This window comes from Chelmon rostratus, chromosome 21 (genome assembly GCF_017976325.1).
Source record: "Chelmon rostratus isolate fCheRos1 chromosome 21, fCheRos1.pri, whole genome shotgun sequence".
Taxonomy (NCBI): Eukaryota; Metazoa; Chordata; class Actinopteri; order Chaetodontiformes; family Chaetodontidae; genus Chelmon; species Chelmon rostratus.
The window spans coordinates 16,355,012-16,365,154 of record NC_055678.1 but is presented as its reverse complement, the minus strand read 5'-3'; the positions used below and the strand labels follow the sequence as shown (position 1 = coordinate 16,365,154).

General features: G+C 43.1%; 1 protein-coding gene across 2 annotated transcripts; it reads right to left on the bottom strand.

The window, feature by feature from the left end:
• Positions 1-233: 233 nt before the first annotated feature.
• On the bottom strand, positions 234-9,250 carry LOC121624785 (tumor necrosis factor receptor superfamily member 13B). 2 transcript variants are annotated; one of them, XM_041962677.1, is made up of 7 exons: positions 9,187-9,215; positions 5,857-5,898; positions 5,445-5,573; positions 4,644-4,760; positions 3,519-3,635; positions 2,702-2,998; positions 234-2,527 (listed from the first exon to the last, which is right to left on the bottom strand). In XM_041962677.1, the coding sequence occupies exons 3-7, from the start codon at positions 5,557-5,559 to the stop codon at positions 2,268-2,270; spliced, it is 906 nt and encodes a 301-aa protein (XP_041818611.1). In that variant the 5' UTR covers positions 5,560-5,573; positions 5,857-5,898; positions 9,187-9,215; the 3' UTR covers positions 234-2,267. The 2 variants fall into 2 exon arrangements, with proteins under 2 accessions (XP_041818611.1, XP_041818610.1); XM_041962676.1 differs by lacking the exon at positions 5,857-5,898 and having other exon boundaries at positions 9,187-9,250.
• Positions 9,251-10,143: the final 893 nt, after the last annotated feature.

Here is a 10,143-nt window from a genome sequence, read left to right as displayed (position 1 = left end):
TTATTGAAGAATGGCAATATCTCTGTTTCTGCGAACAGCTTAGCAAGTATGATGATGACCTGGTTCCCAGTCGGCATACACCTTAACATTAAGTTGATGCATTTCTTCAATGTTCTAAACAAGAATACGTTTTATTTCCATCTTTTACAGTTTCAAAATAACAACAAAAAAAAAGATGCAAGGCCTGAAGCACAGGTTTGGACACCCTGCAGTAATTAGTAACACCCCCTTTGGCAAGTCTTGGCGGTCTTTCAGTTCTTTGTTGGGTTATTTTTCTCCCGTTCTCCTTCTGGCAGAGCTCTCAGCTTGTGTGTCTCGAGGTCGACCATTGTGGATTCTGAGGCGTGTTTAGGTTTGTTATTCTGTTGCATCCTCTTTTTGTCTGCTGCTTTTTTACAGACGGTGTGGTGTTTGCTTCCACAATTCGCTGCTATTTAATTGAATCCATTCTTCCCTCTACCAGTGAAACGCTCCCTGTGCAACTGGCTGCAACACAAGCCCAAAACGTGATGGATCCACCCTCGTGCTGGACAGTTGGTGAAGTGTTCTTCTCGTTTCTTTTTTCTCCAAACAGACAGTTCTGTTTGAGCTTCATCAGTTTACAGGACTCGTTTCCAAAATGCATCAGGCTAGTTTAGATGTTCCTTTGCAAACTTCTGATGCTGAGTTCTGTGCTGAGGACGCGGGAAAGGTTTTCCTCGGATGACTCTTTCGTGAAGGTCATATGTGTAAAGGTGTTGCTGCACAGTGGAACAGCGCACCACCACTCCACAATCTGCTAAACCTCCATTAAGATCTTTGTCAGTCAAACAATCAATTCCACAAGCAGTTCTCTCAAAGCTCAGCTTGACCTCCACAGTTCCTGTTAACTGCCATTTCTTAATGACATTTAATAACTGAGAAAACAACTTAAAAATACACTAATCTTGCTCAAATAGTGAAATTCTCTTCAGCGTGTCATCGTTAATTTGGAAATCGGTCCATCTTCTACTTACTTTGCTATTCACAGTGACAACTTTTTCATGCCACTATACATATCACAGTACCTAGCAAGGATTAAAGTGATGACAGACTTACAAACAGCTTCTCCACTTGTTTATATTTTTGCTGTTAAGTTTTTTTTATTATTATTATTGGAGGCAAAGCAAGTACAAGGAGATTCTGAATCATAACACATAAAATCACCCCACAAATATATACATAACACTGTGCACACAATTTACATACATACACTGTACATATACAGTTATGCAGATGGTAAGTGCCCAGAATGAGCCCATGCCTCCACATTTAGATTTCCCAATAGATGAATCAGTAAAACTTGAACATTGTTGACTTTGGTGACCCCCAGTGGTGACATGAGGAATTACCAATTAATTTCTTCAGAGTCACTCATTCGGCTTTAAGTGCTGTCTCCTCCTTAGATGTGGACTCTGGCATTGCCTACTACCCATAATAGTCTCCTATAGTATAACTCAAATAGTTGTCATTGAAATATCTTGTTAAGTACGGTGTGTTTCACTTGTTTTGGCGGGAAAAGGAACAAACGTGTAGAGAGCGGGAGTCATAAACTTCCACACCCGGGCAAGTCTCCCTGTGACTATAGCTCTATGAAATGATTTCTTATGTGATCTGACAAGCCAAGATGACGGCAGTTAGCAGTGGAATGCTGTCGGGCATCGCTGAGCCTGCGTGGGCGACCATAACCTGTGCTTTTCCATTGTGCCGCCATTGGCACGAGTCAGCACTTGTCACAGCCATTTGGTTTGTGTGACTGGCTGTTCAGCCCAGTGAAGCGCTGACCCACTTTCTCCTTATTTCCACCTCCACCCTGTCTTTGTTCTTCCAAAATAAAAGGACCGTGGGCTGGAGAGCAAAGCGTAACAGTGCCAGTAGAAACTTTTTTTTTTTTACAGACCTATTCCCGATTTGTATTCTCAGTTCGCGTTTGACGAGATCATTTAATGAGATCCACGGTTACGCGTAAATAGCTGCCTAATTTGCTTCAGTTTGTTTAATATGAATCAACCACACAACAGCCTTGAAATGTGTCCTTCACTTGTTTGCCAATGTTAAAAGGTTAATAGGGGTCATAGATGAGCATACTCCTCTTTAAACATTTTTTTTTTTTCACAATCCAAACAGTTAAAAACCTTTGCTGTGACAGATTACATGGTGATTGTGAATCCAATACACTGGCAATCTTCTCCTATGAGCTGGGGAAAACATTTGCGATTCCAGTTCCCCCATGAGACGGCAAATGAGCCTCATCCCACCACAGCCTCCTGCACCTGCCCTCCAGAGGTGTATAAGCTGCCCTCGGTCCAGACAGGCTCTCCCTTTTGGACCTGTGCTCTGTGGAGGACAGCCTGCGGGTAGAATGAGAAAGGTGCCCTCGGCGGCCTGTCATTGCCCTGGCCTAGTGCTTTCAGATCGGGGAAGCAGTGGACGCACATGCAGGTCTCAGTAGGGCTTGAGTCATCCGATGCCTCACGGGCAGTGGGGTGGCTTAACTTAGTCACAAAATCTGTAGAAAGACAAACGCACATTGGAGCAAAATATATGAGATAGATGCAAGCTGCATCATTATTTGTACATTAATTTGTACATCATTTTACTGCTTGACTAACAGGCTATTCAGCTAAAGGACTCATTGACAGCACTGATTGGGGCCTTTGATTTGTATCCATGCCACACTAACCTTTGGAGCTCTGCCCGGGCTGACAGCTTGACTGGCCAACCCCCTGGCCCATCTGGACCACACACTCCCGGTCGGGGTTAGGCTCCTTGGGTCCCGGCTTGGAGATTTTGGCCTTGGATCCCCTCAGGAAGACAACCAAGGCTAGAGACAAGCTCGAAAGCAGCAGCACCATGCACACGGCCAGCATGGGGTACAGCAGAATAGTGGAGTCTTCGATGGCCGTGGACACTTTGGAGTACGACACGTGTGCGGTAGCATCAACCAGGAGCTTCTTGCCTGTCACAGGGGGTGGCGAAGCTGGGGGGCATAGATGGGAAGAACATCTCTGTGATGTCTCTTAGTCATTTGAGTCAAGAAAGAGATAAGGAGTGCCACGCAACAAAGATCCCCAGCCAACTGAAAACTGGTAGCCTTGCGGCTGATGGGCAGTACCCTGACCCTTACAGTAGGCCTCCAGGGCCCCAAAGTACCTCCATTCTCACTAAGCGCACCCTCTAACTACGCAAACCAAACAGCATTCAGCCCCACTGTGCAATTGTGGCCTTCTAGCTATAGTGAATGTATTTAGGTCAGCTTGGTAGCTGTTGACCTTCCAAAAAAAAAGTCCCTGCTGTAGGGATTTATTTGTAGTTTGACAAAAGTTCCTCCTTTACCATTAACATTTTTCTACTTAGCCAGCTTGTACTCTGAAAACTTCACCCTCTGCGGCCTAACTCAACAAAACACTTATGCCTCCAAGAAACAGAGAAGCAACAGAAAAAAAGAAAGTCACTGAATAATTAATGCTCTAATTCGGGCCAGCGTGGTCAGTACTCACTCTGGCAGTGCTGGGAGCATTCTGCTGGATGTCTGCCACAAACCTCATCGCACCTCACACATTTCATCAGCAGCCCATCATAGTAGTGGCCAGGCTGGGCCATGCAATGTGCAGACACTAATGCAGGAGGACACACAGTGTGAGAGCGGTCAAGAGAATTTAATTGTTTTATGTGACCTGCAATAAAGCATGTTTTGCAAGATCAGGCACTTTTTTTTTTTTAACACATCCCACCCCTGAATCTTTCCACCCCTGTGACGGAGGGGAAGGATTCAAAGTAGTATGGCCGCAATTCTCTCTAGTCAAAGCTAACACCACACTTAGCATGCATCTAAATAGAAAATCATAATAAAAAATCATGATTTATACAAATGCGTTTTGAAAATGTCATTAAAAATAGTTTTCCCGTGTTTTTTAAGTGAAGGGGAGGATATGTTTGCTTGACAGGGAAGCTCTTGACAGAAAAATGCACCAACAAATTTTCTAAATAAAATCAAAAGTCACCAACATTTGAATCTGTCTCCTTGAAAGTCTTAAATGATTCAAGATTCAAGATTGCCTTTATTGTCATTGAGCATGTCAACGAAATTTGCATTGCAACCCCCTTATTAGAAACAAGATAAAAGGAAAGATGATAAAATAAAATAAAATAAGGATAAGAGAGTAAAATAAACTAACATGCAGTAAAAATATGAGTAAATGCAATAAAAAATATGCAGGAAGTAAAAATATACCAGAAATAAAAATATCCTAAAATAATAAAATATACCGTGTCCTTTCCTCTTGGTGATGTCATTTAAAGGAACAGGACAGCACTTTGGTGCAGAAATATGCCCATAAAAACAAAAAAAGTCTGATATTTTATTTTATTTATTGAATGAATTAAAATTGTACTTTTTTTATTTAATTATGCTGCATGCTAACAAGTACACTTGAATTAGTGTCCTCAGCCACTGAAAACAATACTAACAGTTTTATACTACATTGTTATTCCCCTTTAACTGTTGAGGACCCAAACTTTCCAGTTTTCATGGAATGACTCGCTTGCCTCCAAGAAACGGAGAGGCAACAGAAAAAAAAGAGTCACAGAATAATTAACGCTATAACTGCGTGGTCAGTACTCACTCTGGCAGTGCTGGGAGCATTCTGCTGGATGTCTGCCACAAACCTCATCGCACCTCACACATTTCTTCAGCAGCCCATCATAGTAGTGGCCAGGCTGGGCCATGCAATGTGCAGACACTAATGCAGGAGGACACACAGTGTGAGAGCAATCAGGAAGAGCTGAACTCACTTCTGAATTGTATTCAGTGTTTTAAGGAAGTACTTAAGTATTAATCCCTGATTGGGGAAATTCCATTTTTTCACTGTCATTATTCATTAGGCACATTAGCCAAATATACTGTACAAGCATATGCACACACACACACATAGGTATGGGCTGGACCTGAATCAGCCACCCTCCCAAGCCGAGTTCGTATGAACTGCTGCCGCAGGGATTTTAAGGATAATTCTGGTGTTACCAATGCTAATCAGCAGTGTCTTTGACAGGAAGGTATGCAGGTCTCCTCCTGGAAATAATCCCCCGAAATTAAGTGAAAATCAATGAAATAAATCAAACTGAATTGCACCTGGTCCCACTCGTAATAACAATGTCAGCCTTGCAACTATTGCGCCTGTCCTCAGGACAGTCAGGGCTGTGCAGAACTGCTGGAGCATTGCTTCGTGCATAATCAGAAACTGCATGAGAAGGATGGACAAACATGCAGAACAAGATTGCATGCAGTGTATCGGTTGATTACGATCAACAGTGTACTCTGTATATATACAGCTTTCAATGGTCCAATCCACTAAGCCCCCTAAATAAATGCGAGAAAATGTTCCTGTGAACTAACGTCTCATGACCTAATGTATGTGTGTACTCACCACAGTAACTGGTGCATTTGGGGATGACGTATGGCCGCCTGCATTCCACGTCACAGGACAGACATTTTTTGATCAAGGTGTCCCAGTACTGATCCGCACGGCACTTCGTACCCATCAGCCCTGATAACCCTCACCACACAAAACAAACACACACACAAGCGACAACACGGACATGCATAGAAAGATAAGTGCAGGGGAATTAGTGGTAGAATGTGAGTAACTATTTAACCCCTGTTAGACAGCTATGTTCTCTGACCAGCACAATCAAGCCAATCAGTTATCGGAATGGGCTACTATCCTGAATTTTTGTGATTGATGTTGAGTTGGCTAAATCTCCCATTTACCAATAGACGCTGTCAGTACAGGGATGAATGTAGGGAATAAGCATATGCAAACCTAAAGTAATTACTACCTTATGACTGACCACAGACGGCAACAGCACATACACGTTTCCCTAGAAATAGTGGTATAAGTACATGAAGTGGCACAATAAACACACAAATAAGTTAGGTAGTGCAAAAAATATAAAATAAACAATATGTATGAAGAATGATGAGGTAATAAATGATATATACAATATAAGATATAAAAACAACATAAGATATTGAGGAGGACAATGTCAAAGGAAATAAAAAAGGAAAAAATGTATTTTTTTTTATTTTTCAAAATAAAAGGTTCAAATGCATCGCAGTTCACCTGTAACCTTCACACTAACACATCTCTTTGTATGTATCTTACGTGCAGCAGTGTCCAGGTGTGTTGTGTGTTGATAGCTAATCACGCTTTCCTCAATCCTTCTCACCCACCCACAGTGATCTCTGATTGGCTTAGGGTGCAGCACCCCAGAAAACCGATTGGCTTAGGTTACATCACTCAAACAAACTGGAAATGCATTGGCCCAGTAACCAAGATACGGAACAAAAAGCAGCTCTCTGGTTAAATCAGCGTCGTTGTGATGTTCTCTGAGAGACACACATTTCAGTGAAGTGTGTCCTGAATGACTCCCCCCTTCACTATTTCCTCCCCTCAGTATTCATAAATCATCACCTTTTGGCATCATCACTGAGGGCTGAAGTGTTGCACGACTGTACTTATCACATATATATAAAGGTGACATACGTTATTATCAGATAGTTAGCAGAAAGACATTTGATGGACACTGACAAGTTTCATTAGTGAGCCTGGCTTTCCTCATGCGACACAGGAAGTGCAGCTGTTGTGCTTTCTTGACTGCGGAGGCATGAATGAACATCCTAGATTGCTGTGATGATGAACTATATCTGCTGCAGATGCACTGGCGAGAAGCGGGGAGTGATCAGTATTTTTCCTCTGAAGTCAAAAATGATCTCTCTCATCTTTTCAATGTTAAGAAGCAGAGCACTGTTCAGTGGTGATGGCGCCGGAGGTGTTACTGCCAGTCCGAACCCTGTAGGATCCACAATCCAGTCCCGCAGTGGAACGCTCACACCGCAGAACCAGCCTCTCAGCCAGTCTGTGGGCAATGCTGGAGCTGAAAGTGAGTGTGGTCGCTGAGTCACGGAGCTACAGAGATTTTGATGGTACAGGGGTGTAGTCTGCGTGATATGCAGGTATACAGTGTATACCCACCATAAAAGCTTCAGGATTTCTTGCTCCCCACTTACAAATGTGCAAGGTTACATAACCATGTACTGTAGTTTGAATTTGTCTTTGCAAATACCAGGTGGAGAGATGACATTGCCGAACATGCAGGGACTCTTTGTCCTTCCTAACTCCACCCAAAACCCCTTCCCGCTGCCACCGTGTGCAGAGACGGTGCAGGGCACAGACCACGCCACTTGTTGGGTACAGGCGCCCAATTTCAAGCGTGTTTGTGGGTCACATGCACCATTCTGTGCCAACCGTTTCAGACATTTAACCTGCAGTCGTGGTCACTAGTCTTCAAAACATGGATTTTGTCTCAAAGTATACACCTCGTGGGTGCCTTAAAAAGTTATGCAAGATGGCAAACGTGTTGCAGATGAGCAGAAATAGAGTCAGCTCGTACATAAAATCCCCCCTGTGTGCTCTCTGTCTGTGCTACCCAGCTGCCTCATGAAGTGTGGTGCGAGTTTGAGTTTGTATATTTATGTGTCAATAGTTTACTGAACAATACTTTTTTATTTAGAGCAATGTTACAGGAGTGATGCATTTTGTGTCAGTTTTTTCATACCTTTATAGCATAGAGTTACGATATGGCAGGCTCAATGAGTGACATCACAAGAACTTCACCTATCTGTGTATTTGAAACATGTGATCATATTGTTCATACAGATGAGAGTAATATTTTAGAAATAACTCCATAACGTAATCCTTAAGCAGATTCCCCTGAAAACAGGCAACAGATAGGCAGCGTGTTCACATACAGAAAGCTACACTACACCACCGCTACTGGTACGTTGTGTGTGAGTGGGTCCTCCTGACTTCAGCAGTGGAGCTACTTGTCTACGTGCTCACTGATTCGGGGGGGAAACAGCAGACTTTTGCCGGCATATTGGAAGTTTTTCCTCGCCACTGTCGTCAGGTCTCTGTAGATAAAGAGTTTGGTCTGTACCCGCTCTAAATGTAAAGTGTCCTGAGACAACTTCGGTTGTGATTTGGCGCTATATAAATAAAATTGAAATAAAAATTGAATTGAAACCGGTTGTTGGGGTGGGGCTTGTAGTCAGTGATGGTCTGAAGGCCTTTCCACAGTCAGCAGGCTTTATTACTGCGCTGAAAGCAGCCCTGAATTGTCTATGTACACCAGCATCTGTATCTCTAGATGGCATGGTTATACTAAACTATGCTTTGCTATAGCATACAAGATTGAGTTTGAGGGATTGTTGTGTAGTGGGAGTGTAGTATGATGCACTACTAACCTACATGGGATAATACTATGGGATCCCATCTCTTTAAAGCATGATGCAGGAAGATGTGTGAACTTTACTAATGCATGACAGTAGCAGAGACTGCCAAGTCTGCACCGGTTAAACACTGTTATCTGGTGTACTGGATGAGTTCTTTTTGCCTCCGCTTCAAAAGCAAAGCAGGCCAATTTCCTTCAGACCTCGTGACGCACGTCCAAAGTCCAGTAAATCAAAGATTAAAGGCCACCAGCAACACGCAGCCTCGCTGTAGCTGCAGCACGTAAACCTCCATCCTCTGAGAAATCGTGGCTTTGTTCTTGAACACAGTCCTCTCCGCTCCATCGGGCACTGAGTCAACCGACTGTGAAAGACACACAGAGCTACACCTCCTCCGCCCCCCCACTGCTTTCACACACAAAACTGCGTGATTTATTCTTGAGTATATTTGTCACGCCCTGATGATCCACACTCACTGTCTTACTCAGGCCCCCCTGTCAGCTTTCATGTAAAGGTAGTACAATGTGTGATTATCTTAAACACATATTATCTCTGCTCGATTATATTTAAAACAAACTATTTCCATGCAAACCAAAACCAGAACTTGGAGTTACCCGTCTTCTTTTTCATGCGTGAGATATTTTTGTGCCTCTTTATCGCTTTTTGTTATTGTCCTTTTTACAATTTCTCATTTTTCCGTTTTGAGAGACTTTGTGTGTGTGCCGCCGCAAGCCCACACTAGTGAGAAAGTGTGACAACGCTGGCTGAAGCTGAGGGGTTCCATTCCCACCCGGACCCCAAATACTGAAAACACAGCGCTCGGTCTGCTGGTGTTCTCCTGCTGTGGGTCGAAAGCGATGTTTAGAGGAATCACTTACCTGGCGAGATGAAGACGCGGTGGGAGAATCCTTGGTTTGAAGATGAGAGTGAGAGAGGCCTGCATTTTAACATGGAAGCTTATTTGAGTATGAACTCACTGTCTGATCTGGGACTTCCCCCTTTGCATGAGGAGGATCCCCCCGCCCGAACACTGACACACCAATGTTAGGCTTTTTCGTCAAAGCGTGTTTTTCTAACATCGAATCACAAGAGATGCACAGGAATTAAGATGTTTTAATGAAGTCAAACAGAAAATAGACTTTAAAAACAAATTGGTCGAAATAACTGCAAAATAATAATATGCAAAATCATGGCTGTAGAAGAAATATTCAGATCTTTTTCTTGAGATAGCAATACTGCAATATGAAAACATGCAAAGTATATGCAGAACAATTCCTGCGTTCAAAATTACACAAATATGAGCATCAAAATATACTTCAGGTACCAAAATTAAAAGTTTTCATGATGCAGAATGGTGCATTTCAGACTCATATATATTATTTTCCTGGATTGTAATTGCTGACGCATGAATGTGTTCATCGCTTTAATGTTGCAGTTGGTAAAGTTGAGCTTGACGCTGGAACATGCAGCTTTTGCTTCGTGCCGGATGCATGCGTGACGGGCACACAGCTCCTCTTCTGTCAGATCTGGCCTTAGAGACGCTTTGCTCGCTTTGACTGATGAGGCACCCGGTCGAGACTTATTATACACACAGTGTCCCTCATGTTCGCCACGGGACCCTGTAGCTCCCTCTGGTCTCCTGGTGGCTTACCTCACTCATCCTCATCTCACTCAGACCCCGATTACTGTTCGCTGAGTGTTGGGGAAACTGTGGTAGCCCCTGATCGGTACTTTGATCACATTTTCTATTAAGGTCCACATATTCTCTATTAACTAGTTGCTAATTAGCATGCATATAAATAGCATATTGACTCTTTATTGTTATAAAGCATTTA

What these genes read in the sequence shown, in the direction of transcription:
- LOC121624785 (XM_041962676.1), bottom strand. Translation starts at nt 5,559, where the DNA reads ATGGGTACGAAGTGCCGTGCGGATCAGTACTGGGACACCTTGATCAAA. An exon ending in ATGCTCCCAGCACTGCCAGA is followed by an intron (nt 2,999 to 3,518) that starts GTGAGTACTGAC and finishes TATGCCCCCCAG; the next exon opens with CTTCGCCACCCCCTGTGACA. An exon ending in GCCCGGGCAGAGCTCCAAAG is followed by an intron (nt 2,528 to 2,701) that starts GTTAGTGTGGCA and finishes GTCTTTCTACAG; the next exon opens with ATTTTGTGACTAAGTTAAGC.